General features: G+C 33.6%; 2 protein-coding genes across 3 annotated transcripts in view; one reads left to right on the top strand and one right to left on the bottom strand.

The window, feature by feature from the left end:
* LOC132758981 (forkhead box protein N4-like) overlaps window positions 1–911 on the bottom strand; it is a 12,563-nt gene extending 11,652 nt beyond the window's left edge. Inside the window, exons 1-2 of the mRNA XM_060750699.1 lie at window positions 797–911; window positions 314–395 (exon numbers count right to left, since the gene is read on the bottom strand). The gene's annotated coding sequence lies outside the window, so the exon portion shown is untranslated. The remainder of the gene's footprint in view (window positions 1–313; window positions 396–796) is intronic.
* LOC132758982 (trans-1,2-dihydrobenzene-1,2-diol dehydrogenase-like) lies at window positions 629–20,416 on the top strand. 2 transcript variants are annotated; one of them, XM_060750701.1, is made up of 8 exons: window positions 629–701; window positions 5,856–5,979; window positions 7,295–7,406; window positions 8,576–8,739; window positions 13,953–14,202; window positions 15,961–16,085; window positions 17,173–17,317; window positions 18,911–20,416. In XM_060750701.1, exons 2-8 carry the CDS (start codon window positions 5,887–5,889, stop codon window positions 19,015–19,017), a joined length of 996 nt encoding a protein of 331 aa, XP_060606684.1. In that variant the 5' UTR covers window positions 629–701; window positions 5,856–5,886; the 3' UTR covers window positions 19,018–20,416. The 2 variants fall into 2 exon arrangements, with proteins under 2 accessions (XP_060606684.1, XP_060606683.1); XM_060750700.1 differs by lacking the exon at window positions 629–701 and adding an exon at window positions 4,026–4,126.

The following is a 20,416-nucleotide window of genomic DNA, read 5'->3' as shown; positions in this document are numbered from 1 at the left end:
TGGCATGACTTTTAGCACATGCTCAGGTTAACAAACTATCAGTTATTAATAGGGAAAAAACATCCCTCAATGGGCTCCAACCATTACTTTGTGGACTCCCTAACAAACGTTTTGAAACAAGCCCCCTTCCATTCATTTGATAATGCACAGAAAAGTTACCAAACTTTAAATTTACAATGTTGTGCAATAAAAGAAAAATAAGCCAGGGCATGCAAACAAATACAAATAATTTTGATTCAAGAGATACAGGTGAAAAACATCATAAATTGGCTTGAAACATGTACATTTTATACAAGTGAAATAAAACACTAACCTGCGTTAATTTTCCACAATAATACGTATCATCCTTTTATCAATACAAACTATGCTTGTCACTTGGTAAACTGTCATTAATCCTGTATCAGAAATAAGGTTTTGAAAAAATATTTTTGAAAATATATCAAAATATTTCACAGGAAGTTGTAGTATTCGTAGTAAGTCGGTTATAACAAAGAATTGAAACATGTTCAAAATTGTAGATTCTGATTGGCCAAAAGTATCAAAGAGGTCGCACTGATTGGTTAAACCATGGCAACCTAATCATATCAATTTCCATATTTGGAAAGTCGGCCATTTTGTGCCTAATTGAACAGGTGCTTCGGAAAAGTTCAAAATCAGTGCAAAGGATAACGAATATATTATCAATTTTTCAGTTTCATATAGTAATGCTTATTAATATATTAGACATTTCCTACAATATTGGTAATAAAAAAAATCGAAATAATTTCGGATTATGCCGTAAAGAGAGTATATTTACGGCTAATTGGTCGGTCTTTGCCCTTCGTCTTGCAACGTGTGTGTGAAACGAATTTGATTGGCTGTAATTATTATCCGGATGATCTCGGCTATTTCCGTTTCTTCTGATATACAGGAGGCCCGTCAATGTTGTTTATTATGGTTATTGTAAATAATGGCCTGTTATTTAAAACATGCCGTATAATTATAATATAGTAAAGTTTCACGGTTATTAAATTAGTTTTTCTTAGATATAATACAAACAGAAAATATATGTGAAAGCTTATCTAATGCACAGAATATAGCAATTATAAATTTGTGGCAGTACAAAGAAAAAAGCTAGTTTAATCATAGTTTAACAAGAATTGATTTCATATAATCGGGAACATTATGAATCTCTGGTGTTCAATATTAATTAATCATGAAATAATTATAATTAATAATAATGACGATGATATGATGATGATGATAATTATAAAAATGTTAGATCTAACGTTTTAATGTGTCACTTTACATATATCTAGTCATATAAATCCCATTACTTTTTTTTTTATCTTGCATGCTTTGGAGGCTGTTAGTATGATATTTCATTATAATTTATTTATAAGCGCAAAAACATACTTAATATGCTTAGTCGCCCCAAGATGGCTAATAGGCAGAGATGATACTACTGTAGTAGTCATTTACATACCAAAATAAATTTGATACCTTGGTTTAATAAAATCTCTTAATATAAAGTTTAACGGTATCTTGATTGATAAATGACCATAAAATGGATTAATTTGGGTTACACGGGACAGGATTTTCTTGCATATCAGACATAATTATCTTCTATTCACAGTGGTGGTCTAAGACAAGTAGCATGTCAAATGTAAATGACGTCATTCCCGCGCGCCTTTATGAATGAATTGCGTCCTTAGAATGGCGTCATTTTGCCTTATGAATGAAGTTGTAAATTCATAAGCTCCTATAAGAAAAAAGTGCTACATAAAAATATTAGCTTTTCGTAATTTCATCCAAAATATGATTTCTATGTTATATGGTAGAAAAAGAGTCAATCGCCGGCTGCCGTAACAGACCGGAATATCTAGCTTTTGGGGAAACTCGGGAGAGCCTCGTTACCGCCATAAACAGTTTCAAACATAATGAATGAGTTTACCTTTCAATACTACGGTTTTCCGTTTGAACAGTCGTGATTTTTAATTTAGTCTGTTACCGCGATGCAGGATGGTACGATAGTGAAAACGCGATGGTACGATGGTGAAAACGCGATGACCAGTACATGCAGTACGATGGTGAAAACGCAATGGTACGATGGGGTAAACGCGATGTCACGATAGTGAAAACGCGATGGTACGCTGATTTACTGCTAGTAAAAACTACCACCACCACCACCACGTGGTAGCGGTATGTACAGTAGAACTTTCGTTTTTTTCGAATATAACTTACTTGTGCGAGGTTAAAAGCCCCAAATGTAATGCAATTTACCCAATAGTGCAGACTGAGTAAAAGAACCGTAACGCGTCAGCGTCCGTAACTCGTCATGTTTTTATTTTGTTGTCTCCCTTTCGATCACGTGAGCCGAAAGTTTTCGTTCGGGTATTTTTTGAAAGGTTAACAGTTTATTTATATTATGGTTTGTATTTTATATCCAGTAAGTACATAATTATCGTTCTCGCATATGACCATAAAATATTCATCCCAAAAAACAAGCCTTTCTTCTACTCTGTCGACGCACAGGAACTTGAAATTCTATCAATATTAAAATATCCAAAATATACCCCCTATACAGTATAAAAATGTTTGATAGAATTTCAAGTTCCTGTGGTCGACGACAACACTAAAATTCAGGGGTCTGTGGCGAATTGGTATTCTGTACCATGCAGACGATTGATTATCAAAGTAAACACGTGTTGATGTTCTGGCATATTAAATATTTTTAAGCAGTGAGCTCCCTTTGATTAAATAGCTTTTGACATAGAAAGTCATTGACGACTCCGGGACCCTATTGACGAGTTACAGTTACCACAATTTGTATATTTTTTTTTTAAATTTATTCTTCTCAATCCTAATAACGGGAACTATGATATAAATGAAAAGGCACGATATAGCCAAATTTCTTTGTAATTAGATGTCTATTTTATCATAGCCTTTAACAAACAAATATTAAATTTGACAGTTCCAACGTTAAGTCTGACTATATGACTTGGTGCATTGGTCACACACATCCTATGGCATCAACACCTTTAGAAAAGGTTGCCCAGTGGCATCGAAGACGCAGCATAATCCATTTGAAGTAAACAGTGTGCTCTCTACATGCTCTAGTCCTACAGACAACCACGGTTTCATGTTTGATGACATCACCTTTGTAGCAGGTCTTGAAGGAAAAAGTTGTTGCCCTTGGACCAACTGAACAAGAAAATGAAATTCTTTTTGCTAGGAAACTAGAAAGGGTTGTCTCTGAAAGCACGACGGCCATGTCATGTATACAGCAGAAATCGCCTCAAGAGACGATTAAAATGCACCCGGGCTAACTTCAGATGATCTTCCAAATGTCTTGGTCACGCCAACATTTGATGCTAAGTGCAAAACTGCTTCCGGTAGTAAAGGGGAAAATAAAAGGCGGATTCTAACGACCAATGAAGTCGAAGAAGAACTGATTGAAAAAGATAACATAAGAAAAGAAATGGAAGAAACGTCCAGAAATAACAAGCTGAAAAGGATAGAAGGAAAGGTAGCATTAGAGGCGAAAAAAGAAGAGATACGTAAGAAGAAAGACATAAGGCTGAAAATAAAAAAGGTAAAAGGGAAATCAAGCAAGAGAAAGAAATTGTCAAGAAAGCAAAACGAGTTAATTAAGCGATTTCAAGTTGACAGACTCAGAATGTAACATAATTAAATGACACAGAGGCATCAACTGAGTTTGATTATAGAAATATTGCTCAGCTGCATCTGCCACTACCATAAGTGTTATAGAAAAGCAGAGGAAGGAACTGAGGAAAATTAGACTAGTAGAAACATAGAAAATATAAATTCAAACTGGAACATTCAGGACTGATACATGGCTAATGTAGATGAAAATGAAAGCTTGCACTTATAAATACATTATATATCTACAACAAGGGTGCAGGTTTAATTTTAGACAAAATATGAAATAAATATTTGTCACTTTCCCCGTTTGGAGACAAATATGTTGGCAAAAGCGACGACTTACGGTTCATCTACAAATCACGACGGGTGGTTCTTTTTACGTTAGTCAGAGTAACATAATTATTCCCCTTAGATAACAGTCCGCCATTTGCAGTCAGTCATAGATTAAATAGAACGATCGCATATGATTTCTCTCTTTCCGGTATATTTCTTTTAACCCAGACATGAATTACGATCAATCTCTTTTAGTCATCTGAACCATTACAATATAATTGACATTGCTCTTGAGATTTAAATTGATACAAAATTTTGACGTATGTCAGGGTCACTGAGGAAAGAAATAAATGGCCCCATAAAAACTCGGCAAGGGTCCTGGGCCCCCTTTACAAAAATATTATAAAATATTAACTTTGTTTTCATGTTGTTAAGGGAAATGAATAATAAGAAAAATTTATTATTAATAATTATACATTGTACTTCTTCTGAAATAAAGTATATTGAGAAAAAATGTTATTTATCTGTCTTGCAGTTTCGATAAAATTAATATAGATCTAGATTCTAATAAAATGTGTTTGTAAAGTCATATTTTGAAAAATATGAAACAAAAACGTGTTTATTTAATATCATAAGATTCTAATTAAATCTTCCGTATAAGCGCATTGATTGCTGCCGAAATTCATTTGCACATGTCATACGATTTTTTTCTTCATCAAATAGAAATACTTTGTCTGTGCAGTATCTAGTTAAAGTAATAAAGAACAGAACAGAAGTTAAATATGTAGAAATACAGTGAGATACGCAATGGTTTATCTTTACTCGCAATTCTACTGATAAGAAAAGCTTGTCTGCTGCTAGTTCGAAACTGTCAATCCATGTATTATAAATAATTACAATATATAGTGTTAACACAAACCTAAATATTAATCATTGAAAAGTGGGCCGAGTTGACCCGTGCCAAGTTGGAATTGGGTCGAGCTGACTCGGGGGTATATCATCCCTCTAACAAGATCATCTAGAACATCCCATCTCCATGCATTCCAACAAGTCCAAACGAAAACTGATTACTCTAAATATTCATTTGCTTGAGTATAATCATAAATGTTCGCGGGTTAAAGAACAAGTTATGGTAAATTTCTGTTGAAGAATTAATTTATTTTAGATTGACAACAACAAACACGAATCTGCTAATTTAAACATCTGAAGTGAAACTAGTGATTGGTTGTGTTTAAATAGGAGATTTGTTCATTGAATGCAATGCTTCATTTGTTGATATTGTTTTCATGTTTTAAACAAATAAAGACAGGAAAGCAGTAGATTGACGATTAATTTTGAGTATTATATATAAGAACAGAAAATGAGAATTTTATTGAAAAGTGGCTGACTGATTTTCTGTGAATAAATTGAACCTTAATGATATGAATAAAACATAAAACAAACTTTTGTCTTTATTTTTGCACAATAAATGTTTTGGGCCAGTAATATTCTGTCCGGGCTTATGCTTCTGTCTGGGTTGAAGGCCCAAATGGCCTATGATCTAAAAAAGTTATTTTGCAGACTGCAATCTGCTTTTAAGAAACGAATAGATATGAGTAAATTAAACAATCATCATTTATTTATAACATTAATCTAATTTATTATTGATAACTCAGTTGAGTAAAACATATACAAATGGAATTAGTAATTGTTAGTTATGTTGAACTGATATTTTCCTTATTCTTTCTACCTCCAAATCAATTGTTATCGATAAAAAGTATACCATAAAAATGCAAGAAATACCCAAACCGAATTTTTCAATCAAATTAGAATTAAGAATGTTAAATATAAGGTTGGGCGAAGCCTGAATTAAGTGGGGCAAATCATCACTTAAGTGGGGCAAGACTTTGTGAGGCTAATCTTCAGTGGGGCGAATGGTTAATATACTTCTGTAACAGGTTAATAAAGTTGGCACACTGATCTTTAAAAATGGCAACAAGATGGGCTTGTCTTGGACCTGGAAAAATATCGTCAGACTTCTTTAATGCTATACAAGAAAATCTTCCATCTTCTGAACATGAGGTAAAGATTATCTTTGTTGTTTAAATGTTAAAATAGGAACTTTTTATCCTTTGATTAAAGTGCTATAATATAAATGTAATACAGGACTTGTATATTGAAAAGTAATTACCTTTTATGCTCCCGAAAGTGTGAGCATATAGTTGCGGCTTTGTCTGTCCATTTGTCTGTCCACATCTGCTGGGTAGAAGTGCAGTGCAAAAGAGCCATAACTGCCTTTCCTAATTTTGGAGTTATTACCCTTTTTTCATTTTTACACTTTGAACTTTGTCCTGGACATTACTCTTAAACTATAAGAGATAACAACATAACATCTTGTAGGTACATAGATTTCATTGGGTAGAAGTGCAGCCAAAACTCTGCCTTGCCTTATTTTGGATAAATTGCCTTTTGTTCATTTTTACGCTTTGATCTTTGTCAGGGACATTACACCAAAACCATAATAGATATCTGCTATTATTAGCATGAAACTTTGTAGGTAAATATAGCTCATTTAGTAGAAGTGCAGTGCAAAGAACAGTAACTCTGCCTTGCTTAATTTGGAATTATTGCACTTTGAAACTTTGTTTGGGACATAACTCTAAAACTACAAAAGGTATTCTTTTCTGTGATCAAAACCTATTCAGTGAGCATCATCCGCTTAAACCGGCTCTTGTTTTTATTATCTCGACTATTCAAAGAAAGAGAACTATCTAAGTCCCCAGAGCTTTGGCATTGGCCAGCATGACCTGAGTATAGACACTTACACATTATATACATGTAGTCATTTGACTGAAGACATGCAGTGTTTGACAGTGTTTTGAGGTCAGGATGTCTGCGAGTGGGGGGTGGGGTGGTAATGACCAATTTATGCTAGGGTTCCTCAAAGAAAAATTGAGGGGCTATCCTACTATACTTCTCAACGAGGTATTGAGGTCAGTGCAACAAGACCAACAACATTCAAGTTGCAACATTTGCTACAACATAGTCATATTTTTAAGCTCTTTTGTTAGAACATTGCTTTTAAAAATATGAAAACCATAAAGGCTGCTCAAACCTATGGTTTGAAGTTTGTGTGACTGAGGACATGGTTGAATACCATGTACATATACTTGACAAACACTATTAACATGATTATTTTTATGAGCAAAAGTTGGCTTTAACAGAGCAGTTCAGTTTGTTAATCCATATAGCAATATGTATTGTATGTAGATTACTCACAGTTGTATGACTGAAGTTGCACTGAACCAAGAATTGGTAGCATGCAATTACAAAACTTTATACAACATAATTGTGTTAAAATGTTGAAAAACATGTACATTAATGTTGGTTTTGATAGTTTATTGCAGTTGCATCGAGGGATCAGTCAAAGTCACAGCAGTTTGCTGATAAGTACAAGTTTAAGAGGGCATATTCATCATATGATGATGTGGCAAAAGACAAAGATGTTGGTATGATATTAGCTTATTCAAATGTACATACTTGTAAATAAGGTTGGATATTGTATAAGTGTACATAATAATATGGTCTTTAATATTATGATCTTTTTTTGACATGATTAACTTTTTATGACATTGTTACCATGAACAAGACAAAATTTGCTGTTGACCAATAACTTTAGTGGGACAGGATTTCAGGTTCAATAAATGCTAGGGTTCCTCAAAGAAAAATTGAGGGACTATCATACTTTACTTCTCAACAGGGCATTGAGGTCAGTGCAAGACTGTGGTTAAAGTTTCATGTGCTTTTGCCTTTACAACATATCAGGGACTGCGTTCAGGGCGAAGTCAGACATAAACTTCGCCATAAATATTTTCACTTTGCCCTACATGATCGTAAAAGCTAAATTTTAGTCACCCTAAAATCTCTATGAAATGTCTGACATGTATATTTCTCCACTCGATAATATTATATCCCATCAATCACTATAGATATTAGCTTGTCACTTCACACAGTTACTACTCAAGGCTAATGACTCTAGCATGGATTTTGACAGAATAATGTTCCTTTGTAAAAAATTCTTGGTTAAAGTTTACATACAACATCAATCTTCAAACCAATGAAAGTTTTAACTGAAATTCAGCACTTGTCATCAAAATTAAAGGTCACTCAGTCTCTATCCAAGGTCCATGACTTTGGCATGGATTTAGACTGAAATATGGTCCTTTGTGTAAATGTGGACTAAAATCTTCTTGTCTATTGTCAAAACCACTATGGTGTCCACTTGAAACTTAATACATGTCTTCAGGATCACTTTCAAAAGCCCACATTACTCTCAGTATTAATTTTGAATGAACTATGGCCTGTCTTGAAGTTTATTATAAAGCATTGAGAATAGTTAAGTGATGTTCTCTCTGTAATAGATATGCAACAAAATTTTTGAAATATTTTACTCATCATTTGATTTCTAAAGTACCAGAGAACAAATATTTTGGGCTAAAATACTATTGTATGTGGGCATCTTGGAACACAGACTTACAATGAAATGAAACCTGGTACCTGGCTTAAAATAATCAAACAATCTAAAAAATTAAATATTTGTATGTTTATTTCTTGATGAATATTATATACTTTTTATCATTTTACTTTATGTGACTATACAATGTCATGTTTTTTCCAGAGATTGTTTATATTGGTACAATACATATAACACATGCAGAGTTGTCTATGAAAATGTTGGAAGCAGGAAAACATGTCTTATGTGAGAAACCCATGGCCATGAACTACAAACAGGCAAAAAAAGTTATAGACTTTGCGAAATCCAGAAAACTTCTTTTTGTTGAGGTAGGTAAGGTTATTTTTTGTTGAGAATAGTGAATTTTTTTTTTGTTAAAGCAGCATGCCTCCAGATTATAAGATACATGCTTAATTTGTTGAAAATTTAAAATATGCATAAAAAAGTAAAATACTGGAATGAAGATAATAATTTTCACATTGCAAACAGCAATTACAACCCATATCAATCAACAAAAAGGAGTCAAAAATGTGCTGCATAAAGCAGGAGAAATCTGGTGAAAAATACTGCAAAATTGGTCATAAATCACACACTAAATAGAAATTATTACTTGAATCTTTTACTTTTTAGCTCACCTGTCACAGAGTGACAGGGTGAGCTTTTGTGATCGCTTTTCGTCCGTCGTCCATCCTTTGGTGGTCACCTTTAAGATGACAACGGAGTCAATTATCACTGAAAATACCTAAAATGAGATTTTTTGCTAAGTAGATTTATCAACCTTTTCTGAACACATTCGTGATTTAATTTTGGAAGCAGTTAGTCCAAAAAATGTGTTTTTAAACGATTTAAAACGGTACCTATACTATTTGTATCTGCTATTCGCGTAACCTGTCGATTATCGATAACGCTCCGCCCCCTGTTGAGGCATCAATGAGGGAAATCGGTAGTTCCATATATCCGTGAATTACAGGTCCATTCTGGTCCATGCTTCTCGTAATACATGTATCGTTCATCTACCGTACATCTTTTATGAATATCTCAACATAAAGCCTTTTTTATAAATTAAGAAATTGTCGGCCAATGTACGTAACATAATGTATGAAACATAAATAATTAAGCATAGCGGCAAATCGCACGACCACGGGGTTGATTAAAATGTAGTTGCTAAAATATCCATAATGTGTGAAAATAATTTGTCTGCCCCGTTAATCTGATATATATTACATTGAGTTGATAGACTTTTGTACGGATTCAAGGGCTTACTTTACATTCAACCTCGTTTTCTAACAATGTCAAGTAAAACAACAACAGACGACATTTTTTATGTGAACGCTTATATGACTTGTAGTAAGGTGTCCCTGACAACTTTTTCTAAACCATTTTAGATTGTCTAAGGATGATTATTTCTCTATGAATAAAAAAAGATATTAAAATAAATTCTCAGTGAAAATAAATTGTTCGCCAGTAAATCCGACACAGGACTAATAAATCTGGGACAAAGTATGAAATTAATTGTCTATCCCGGTAGAAACTGGATCTCTATGCCGTGCATAGATGATATTCATGATAATAGAAGTCAAGAAGGCCACATAATAATGATCAAGTAATACCTTTTATTTCTATTAAAATATGTGAAGCATTATCAATTTGGTGGAAAAAATATATACTATCCCGTTCTTATTTGTACATCTACCATGGACTTTAAAAGACTGTCAGAAGCTCAGTTTTTTGTTATTTTATTTTATATTTTAACGGAATTTCATACACGAATACACAGGCAGAGTGACACTGGTATAATACAATAATAATGCTGATGATAATAATAATAAACTTCAAATAGGAAACAATTAAATACCCCGCTAGCGGTGCGCAAATGCGTTCCATTTGCCCCCACTGACTGCCTCAAATTTTGCCGATAGTCACGTGACATGTGCGACAGATACCAGACGGGCAGTAAATCACGTTAAGAATTGAAGAAATTTCGGCTATAAACTGATATTAATCAGCAGCTTTTTAATTGGTCAGATGTCACTGGGTCATAAAATGTTGTTAGAGTATGTTACCGCAACTTGTGACCCTCCCTGGTGCGATATTTGTGTATTATGCAATTATTTAGCGTGAAACGTAGGGTTCCGAGAGAGAACACCCGATTTATGACACTTCGTTTGATGCGGGTCGGACTAACTTTGAATCGGCATAACTTTTTTAATAATCAAGCAATTAACATGCGGTTTAAAGCACATGAAAGGAAATTCATTTACGGAGGGAACCTTGTCAGGGATTTTTGTTTGCTCAATCAGCGACTTAATTATCTTTAATTACGTAATATGTATGGTGAAAAAAGTCGCATAAAATGTTTGACGTTACGTAATATTTTTTTGAGAAAAGATATAAAAAATTTGAGACACGGTTCCCCAGATAATATAAGTATGGTTATTTTCCAAAAGTTTGATGACAAAAAAATAAAAAATGACTTTGATATGACGATTTAAAATTTTAGGATTTTTATTCAAAATCAATCATTTACAAAGGCATTTTTATGCCCCCGCCATATAATGGCAGGGGCATATAGTGTTACCCTGTTCCGTCATTCCGTCATTCCGTCCTTCTGTCATCATCAGTTTCCGTTCATTATCTTAATAACCCTTGCACATATTGAACTCAAATTTGACATATGGATATGTCATGAGAAAATACAGGTCAAGTTCGAAATTGGTCATGGTTTGATTATTTTTGGCAGAGTTATGCCCCTTTTACATTGAAAATAATATGAAATTTTCAGTTTCCGTTCATTATCTCCCAAACGGTTCAAAACATTCAATTCAAAATTGACATATGGATATGTCATGAGAAAATACAGGTCAAGTTCGAAATTGGTCATGGTTCGATGATTTTTGGCAGAGTTATGCCCCTTTTACTTTGAAAATAAGATGAAATCTTCAGTTTCCGTTCATTATCTCCCCAACAGTACAACACATTCAACTCAAACATGACATATTGATATGTCATGAGAAAATACAGGTCAAGTTCAAATTTGGTCATGGTTCGATGATTTTTGGCAGAGTTATGCCCCTTTTACTTTGAAAATAATATGAAATTTTCAGTTTCCATTCATTAACTCCCCAATGGTACAACACATTCAACTCAAACTTGACATATGGATACGTCAAAGTAATGCGCAGGTCAAGTTCAAATTTGGTCATGGTTCAATGATTTTGGCAGAGTTATGCCCCTTTCACTTTGAAAATAATATGAAATTTTCAGTTTCCGTTCATTATCTCCCCAATCGTACAACACATTTAGCTCAAACTTGACATATCGATACGTCTAAGGAATGCGCAGGTCAAATTCAAATTTGGTCATGGTTCGATGATTTTTGGCAGAGTTATGCCCCTTTTACTTTGAAAATAATATGAAATTTTCAGTTTCTGTTTATTATCTCCCCAACAGTATAAAACATTCAACTCAAATTTGACATATTGATACGTCAAAGGAATGCGCAGGTCAATTTCAAATTTGGTCATGGTTCGATGATTTTTGGCAGAGTTATGCCCCTTTCACTTTAAAAATGATATGAAATTTTCAGTTTCCGTTTATTATCTCCCCAACAATATTACACATTCAACTCAAATTTGACATATGGATATGATTTTGGAATGCGCAGACCAAGTTCGAATCTGGTCATGGTTCAATGATCTTTGGCAGAGTAATGCCCCTTTCACTTTAAAAATGATATGAAATTTACAGTTTCTGTTTATTATCAACCCAACAGTGTTACATATTCAACTCAAAATTGACATATGGATATGTCAAAGGAATGCGCAGGTCAAGTTGGAATTTGGTCATGGTTCGATGATTTTTTGGCAGAGTTATGTCCCTTTCACTTTGAAAATTATATAGATACATCTTAGGAATAAGCAGTTTAAGTTTGAATTTGGTTGTGGTTCAATGATTTTAGACAAACTTATCTTTCCTGAATGTTGGAAAAATTTTGAACTTTCAGTTTCAGCACTCATACTTTTGTGGAAATGTATATAGCCATTATGTTGGCTACAAATATGCAATATGCTATTTTTAAAAGGTTAAGACTGAATTATAATTTCAGTGCCTTGAACATTGTATAAAAATGGTTTGTGTTAACATTGAAAAGTTTTAAGGGCTTTGAACTTAGAATGTAAAAAATAATTTGTGCAAACAAATTTGGAACTAAATATTATAACATTTGAAATTTTGGCTGCATGCGTGGGCATCCGTGGCATGATGACACATTTCTAGTTTTCAAATATGTTATTTTTTATGATGATCAACGACATTTAATGCACAAAGATTAAATGAATAACAATTATTACAAAAATAACTTGGTTTAAAGGACATTTATGTGAGTACCACGGAAAGTGTCTGTTGTCACCTTAAAAATTGTTCAAAGAATTTAATTCCATGCAGAACTCTGGTTGCCATGGCAACCAAAAGAAAAAAAAACTTTAATTATCTTCTTCTAAAAAACCCAAAGAGCTAGAGCTTAGATATTTGGCATGAAACATCTTCTAGTGAGTGTCTACCAAGTTTGTTCAAATAAAAGCCCTGGGGTCAAAATTGGCCCCGCCCCAGGGGGTCATTGATTTTCCCTATATGCATATGGTAAAAACTTAAAAAATCTTCTTTTAAAGAACCCAAAGAGCTAGAGCTAAAATATTTAGCATGAAACATCTTCTAATGGGTGTCTACCAAGTTTATTCAAATAAAAGCCCTGGAGTCAAAATTGGCCCCGCCCCAGGGGGTCATTGATTTTCCCTATATGCATATAGTAAAAACTTATAAAATCTTCTTTTAAAGAACCCAAAGAGCTAGAGCTAAGATATTTAGCATGAAACATGTTCTAATGGATGTCTACCAAGTTTGTTCAAATAAGAGCCCTGGGGTCAAAAGTGGCCTCGCCCCGGGGGTCATTCATTTTCCCTATATGTGTATAACAAAAACTTTAAAAAATCTTCTTTGAAAAAACTCAAATAGCTAGAGTTTAGATATTAAGCACGAAGCATGTTTTAGTGAGTGTCTACAAAGTTTGTTCAAATAAAAGCCCTGGGGTCAAAATTGGTCTCACCCCGGGGGACATTGATTTTCCTTATATGTGTATAGCAAAAACGTAAAAGTCTTCTTTGAAAAACCTGAATAGCTAGGACCAGAAAAATATAACAACAATGAAGTGAAGTACATGAAAACATTTTACTGCTGCCACACAGCACTTGGCACCTGTTATGAAGTATAAAAATCTGGAAGAAGGATAAAACTTTGATTTCTTTCCCTGTATTCATATTAGAAAACAGAAATGGTTAACAGATAATGACTTTCACTGTCATATTAATCATTTTCATCTGGACACATCAGTTTTTATTTTGTCATTTTCAGATATGGAAGGTTATAGTGACTATAGTGGCTATATTAACTTCAGTGTCATTTAATGTTGTCTAAATAAATTAAAAGATTTTTGCTCGATTACATTTCTTATATCTTAAATCAATACATACATGGTATTGTCTTTCAGGGTATCTGGAGTCGTTTTTTCCCGGTGTATGATGAAATAAGACAGGCAGTATCTGCTGGTACACTAGGTGACATCAGACTGGTACAGGCTAACATGTGTGTGCCATTATCTCATGTTGAGAGAATCTACGAGTTAAAACTAGGAGGAGGTGGCCTACTTGACATTGGAGTCTATGTCATCCAGTTTGCATGTATGGTTTTTAATGAAATGCCTGAAAGTATTACAACTGTAGGAAATTTGATGGAAGGAGGTAAATCATTCCTCATGAAACTTCAAAAAAAATTCTTTTATATTTTGTTAGAAATTGAACAAAAAATGTTGAAAATTAGCACTAAATGAGTACTTTAAGAGATATAAATGAATTTTCTGTGACAACTGAATAGTGACTGCCCATCAAGATGAAATATTTCAAGTTTGTCAGCCAACAGTTTATAGAGCCTGGTCGGCATGGATGTACAGGCTGGCTTTTCTCTATACTGGTAATAAATGCTAATTACTTTCAGTTCAAGCAGGGTAAAGATTAAATCAAATTTTTATGAAGGGGGGGGGGGGCACTTAGATTTATCCGTGTCCATCTGTCCATCCTTCTCTTTTGTGTCGCACATAGCTCAAACAATATTTGACCAATAGTCATGAAACTTTACAGAAAAATTGGTCAGCATCTGTAGTTGTGCACCTGGGTGTTTGAATGTGGATTTTTATGCCCCCACAGAGTGGGAGCATATAGCGTTGCACTTGTCCGTCCGTATGTACGTCGGTCTGTCCGTCCGTCCGTCTGTCTGTACGTCCCGAAATCTTGTGAACGCAACTCCTCTTAAACCGGATGGCAGATTTTGCTTAAACTTTCAGGGATGAACAACCTCAATGTGTAGATGGTAGTAAAGGAAGGAATTTTCGCTGCGACCAAATTTAACAGAATTATGGCCCTTTGTTGATTGTTTCACTATATACTATGTAGAAATTTTGTGAACGAAACTCCTCTTAAACTGGATGGCAGATTTTGCTTAAACTTCCAGGGATGAACAACCTTAATGTGTAGATGGTAGTAAAGGAAGGAATTTTTGCTGCGACCAAATTTAACAGAATTATGGCCCTTTGTTGATTTTTTCACTATATACCATATAGAAATTTTGTGAACGCAACTCCTCTTAAACCGGATGGCAGATTTTGCTTAAACTTCTAGGGATGAACAACCTTAATGTGTAGATGGTAGTGAAGGAAGGAATTTTTGCTGCGACCAAATTTAACAGAGTTATGGCCCTTTGTTGATTTTTTCACTATATACTATATAGAAATTTTGTGAACGCAACTCCTCTTAAACCGGATGGCAGATTTTGCTTAAACTTCCAGGGATGAACAACCTTAATGTGTAGATGGTAGTAAAGGAAGGAATTTTTGCTGCGACCAAATTTAACAGAATTATGGCCCTTTGTTGATTTTTTCACTATATACTATATAGAAATTTTGTGAATGCAACTCCTCTTAAACCGGATGGCAGATTTTGCTTAAACTTTCAGGGATGAACAACCTTAATGTGTAGATGGCAGTAAAGGAAGGAATTTTTGCTGCGACCAAATTTAACAGAATTATGGCCCTTTGTTAATTTTTTCACTATATACCATATAAATGTTGTCAGTGGGGGCATCCGTGTCCTTTGGACACAGTTCTAGTTTCAGTATTTATAGAGTTATTGCCCTTGCCTAAGTATAAATTATAGACTTGTTCATGCATAGCTCAAAAAGTATTTGGATTTATTCAGTATTTGTAGAGTTTTTGTCATTGACTTAGTATCATTGACTTAGTAAAAGATTTTTAGTTTTCAACATGTGTCACATGTAGCCCATCAAATGAAGCATTAATTATATGTAGTATTTGCACTACGTAAAAAATGATGATTTGGAATATGTTGTATAAAAAGTACAGTTTTTAAGTTTTACCTTTAAATTTGGGCATATATAAAAACATGCAATGGAAATAACATTGAAATAACCAATGTTTACATTTTCAGGAGCTGATGAGAATGCATGTATAATTTTGAAATACAAAAATGGAGCGATTGCTAATTTGGTGTATCACACTTCTGTAGAGAACAGTAATTCAAATGTTATCTGCGGTACAAAAGGTGTAATAGAGGTAAGATCAATGCCAAAGATATGAATATCCAGTATTTTATGTATACAGAGATGCTGACTTTATATATTACTTACTCTTCATGGATTTAATTAGTTCTTTCATGTGAGACAGGTATCAGGCTAGCTTATTGAAGGTTGATGTATTTCTTTTAAAGTGCCCACTTGTGTTTGAATTAATACAGTAAGAGGAACCTGAGGTCTTCCGTCACCAGGAAAGCTGGAAAGTTGCCATCCCACAATTGAAATATCAATGTGACACAAAATTAAACAACAACAACAAAAATAGATTTAGAATGATACTTTATTGCTTATTCGATATTGAAGAATTTTCATATTTTTGTTACAGGAAGTCTGTTTTGATTTTGTATTTGTTACTGTTTGATTAAGAATTGTTCAAAGTTCAGGTGTGCAGATATGTTCACATTTTTTTGTTAGATATTTGATATGACCTGGTTCTGTTATAGTTCCCTGGTCCTTTTGAATCAATGATTCCTAAGAAGTTTGTGTTGAAGATTGAATACTTCTTAAGTTGTTGGTAACCAGGTTTTGATGTCCTGCCATAAAAAGGAGGGATATATAGTGTTAATATTGTCTATGTATGTTTGCTTATGTATAAGTGTGCATGTTACAAAAAGTATATATTTTTGTGTCGGGTCCAGAACTTTGGCATGCATGATGGGATTTTATCATTAATTGGTATACATGTTCACCATAGGTTTTGCTTGCAAAAGCCAAGGCTCATAGCTTAGATATCTAAGTCACAGCAGATTATTAATCTTGTTTGGGTTTTGACCTATTTTACATATCTATAATATGGAGATCAATTACGAACTAACAAAGTTTGGATGTACATGTATAATGTTATGCCTCTGGTTGACAGTCTGGCTTTTCTTATTCAAGTAAATCTAAAATAAGAAGAATAATTTTCCATAGTGATACAACAAATTTACTTTTTTTTTTTTATTTACTTTTTTTTGTAGACTTTCTGTAACACATTTTCTTTACATCACATTTTCTTTACATATAGAACAGTAACTGTATGCTGTACTTTAAAATTTCAACAAATTAATGATGTTATTTTATGGCAGGTAGAGCAGCCATTGTGGTCACCAACAAGAATAAGAATGCCATCTGGTGTCAAGGAATTCCCGTTAAAAGATGGAGAATACAACTTTAAGAACAGTGCTGGATTTCAATATGAAGCTGCTGCTGTACGGGATTGTCTTCTTAAAGGTGGGTGCTGGTCCTAAACATCTCCATTGAAGATAAAATAAGAAATAGAACAAAGTGTCTGCTTGTTGATAATAGGTTTCTTTTTGCTCCACTGTTCGAGTGGAAAAAAAAATATGAAGTTTTTACATAGATAGAAAGTCTTATGTATAAAAAGAAACCGATCACAAACTTTGATACATGCCTGACTGTAAGTATAAATATACCTATAAATACCATTATTTCTATCTATGGAAAAACTTCCAAATTGTTTTGCCCTTCTGGCTGTTGGTTTGTATAATATTTTTGACTTTTGAATTATTATAGTATGAGGGGCATATTGTAATTAGTGGAAACAACTCAATTTAACCATGATTTGCATGTGAAAGTACATGTATAATATACCCATGTAAAGATTATTGATTTTTCTAACCATTAGTCTATATTTCACATGATTTGCATGTGCAATAAAAAATTCAAATACATGTGGTCATGTATAGTGGTTGTAAAGATGGCTGAGTTGTATTGTGATTTGAGAGAGGAGCAAAGAGCTTATTTGCCATATTGATGAAGATGCAAGATATACCTTGAAAGAGATAAGTGACATAGTGTGACTTAATGCATCATATGTTTTTCCATCTTGAAAGAAAATTTAAAGTTAAGGAAAGTGTGTGCCCTTTGGATTTGTGCATTTGCTAACTTCTGACCAGAAAAGGGAGCGGGCTGAAAAAGTCTCGGTCTTATTGACTAGGTTCAAAGATGGAGACCATAGATGCCTTAGAAAAATTGTCACAGGAGTTGAAACCTGGCTTTATTTTTTTGAGCCTGACAATAAAGTCAGTAGCAAAATGTGGGTAGGTGAAAACACCTATCACCCAGTTGTTGCTCTATGTAGCAGAAGCGTTAAAAGATTTATGTACGCTCTCTGTTTTAACAGTGATGGAAATAGTGGCCTGTGTCCCTGTGCCTTAGAGAGGTAATGTCACTGGAACATTTTACCGTGACCATGTTCTCACTGCTGTAGTTAATCACTACAAAGAACCCAAGGTCCGGGTGCACAAGATCAAAATACTCAGCCTTGATTTAAGCTTATTTAGAGGAGCAGAGACTTGAGGTTATGTGGCATCCCGCTTATAGTCCTGACCTCTCACCTTGTGACTGTTGGTTAAATCCATACATCAAATCTTGCCTTCACCGTTGCTGGTTTGAAACCCATAGTACCGTCAGAAGTGCTCTCTACCAGTGTATAAACAATATACCCAAAGAACAGTTCAAAAATGCCTTTTTGAAATGGATTATGAAGCTGGAAAAGTGTGTAGAACTCCATGGAATATTTTGAAGGACTCTTACTAATCATTTTTCATAGGTATGACTTGTTTATAAACACATGCTGCCATTGCCACTTATTAAAATATGCCCCTGTTAAATGGGCATTGGAAATTGGTTCAAATAAGTGCCTCAATTTGCACATTGGTTTATTTGGTTCTGCCACCAGTATCACAGTCTTAACAATGCTGGTGCTACTGGAAATGCTACAACTGCTGCAATAAGATATGCTACAATATATTAAAACAGAACTTTAATTCAAATTACAATATGATTATTCTATATTTTCAGGTTTAACAGAGCATCCATTTGTGACACATGGAGATAGTGAAATGATCAGTCAGATATCAGACAAGATTCGTGGACAGTTAGGTGTTGTGTATCCAGATTTTGACTAGGGAAAACATCGACTTCATAAACAGAAAATATATGATTGTTGTGCTACTTTATGTTAAAGCACAGTAGGGGTTACTGGGATATATAACCTAAATAGGATTTTGTAGTTATGATGTGTATTCAAGATAACCTTTTCATTTGGTTTACATTGTTCTTTAGACTTTCTGAATAGACTTTCTGAAGATAGCCTTTTAATTTGGTTCACATTCTTCTTTTCAGAGAAATTTTAATAATTTACCGATATCTTGAATTTTCAAAAAGAATGTACATCTATTTTTAGTGAGTTTGAAATTCATTGGGTCAATGTTACATAAATGTCTGCGTGCTTAGATCAATAGAGAGAGCATCAGATTAGTTTTATGATTTCCAAAATGGCATCATGAATTCTCGATAACATGAGAGTAAACTCAAAATGGCATTGGTTAACCTTTTTGTAAAGGTCCATTTTCTCTGAAACTTTAAAAACTATTCACTTCAAACTTGGTGTCATTAATGGACGCCATTTCAAAAGGGCAGATAATGCTAAAAGTATTTAATGGAAAGTTTTGCCCTTTTTTTAGACTTTTAGACCTGGTAAACCTTTTGTTAAGGTTTATTCTCTTATAAACTATTAAAGTTTTTCACTTCAAACTTAATATACATATTTACCATCAAAATATGACACATTTTCAGAAGGGCAGGTAATTCTTAAATTCATTTAGCAAAGTTATAGCCCTTGTTTTACTTATTTATTTTTTCTTCTTAGATCAATTTCTCAAAAAACTGTTAAAGATAATCATTTCAGACTTTGAATCCGTTTTACATTTTTAAATTGGAATCCATTTCTAAAGGGCAGGTTTCTTTTTTTTTTCTCAGTTATGCCCCTCTTTGACTTGAACTTGTCAGGTATTTTTCTCAAAAAGAATCAAAGATATTCACTTAATACTTGTTCACTGCATCTCTATGGGGCAGATAATTTTTTTGCTAAATATAAGAATATTTGCCTTTTTCTAAAAAATATATTCACTTCAAAATTGTAATATTTGTTAACTATCAAGGGCAGGTAAGTCTGCTTAGCACTTTGCGGAAATATGCCATCTTTTATATGTTGATTTTATTGAACTATCTAGCACTTGAGAAAAGTGTGTTGTCCTTGGACATGTCTTGTTTATATTATGCTTTATGTTGAAACTAAAATCTTTTGCATACTTATTTATTCATGACATCTTTCCATTTCCATGTCAGTGACATATTTATACAATGATTTCTTTTAATTTTTAGTGCTGTTTAAATTGTTAACTATTACTATCCACCAGGGTCTTTCAAATAGAGTATTTGAAAACCCTGTTGCCATATAATTGCCATAGATACTTTTTATGTTTTTGCCTTTATGACTTAGCATTAATAAAATATTTAAAAATA

Source organism: Ruditapes philippinarum, unplaced genomic scaffold (genome assembly GCF_026571515.1).
Source record: "Ruditapes philippinarum isolate M1 unplaced genomic scaffold, ASM2657151v2 ctg934_1_1_1_1, whole genome shotgun sequence".
Lineage (NCBI taxonomy): Eukaryota > Metazoa > Mollusca > Bivalvia > Venerida > Veneridae > Ruditapes > Ruditapes philippinarum.
This window is presented reverse-complemented; position numbering and strand designations above follow the sequence as displayed.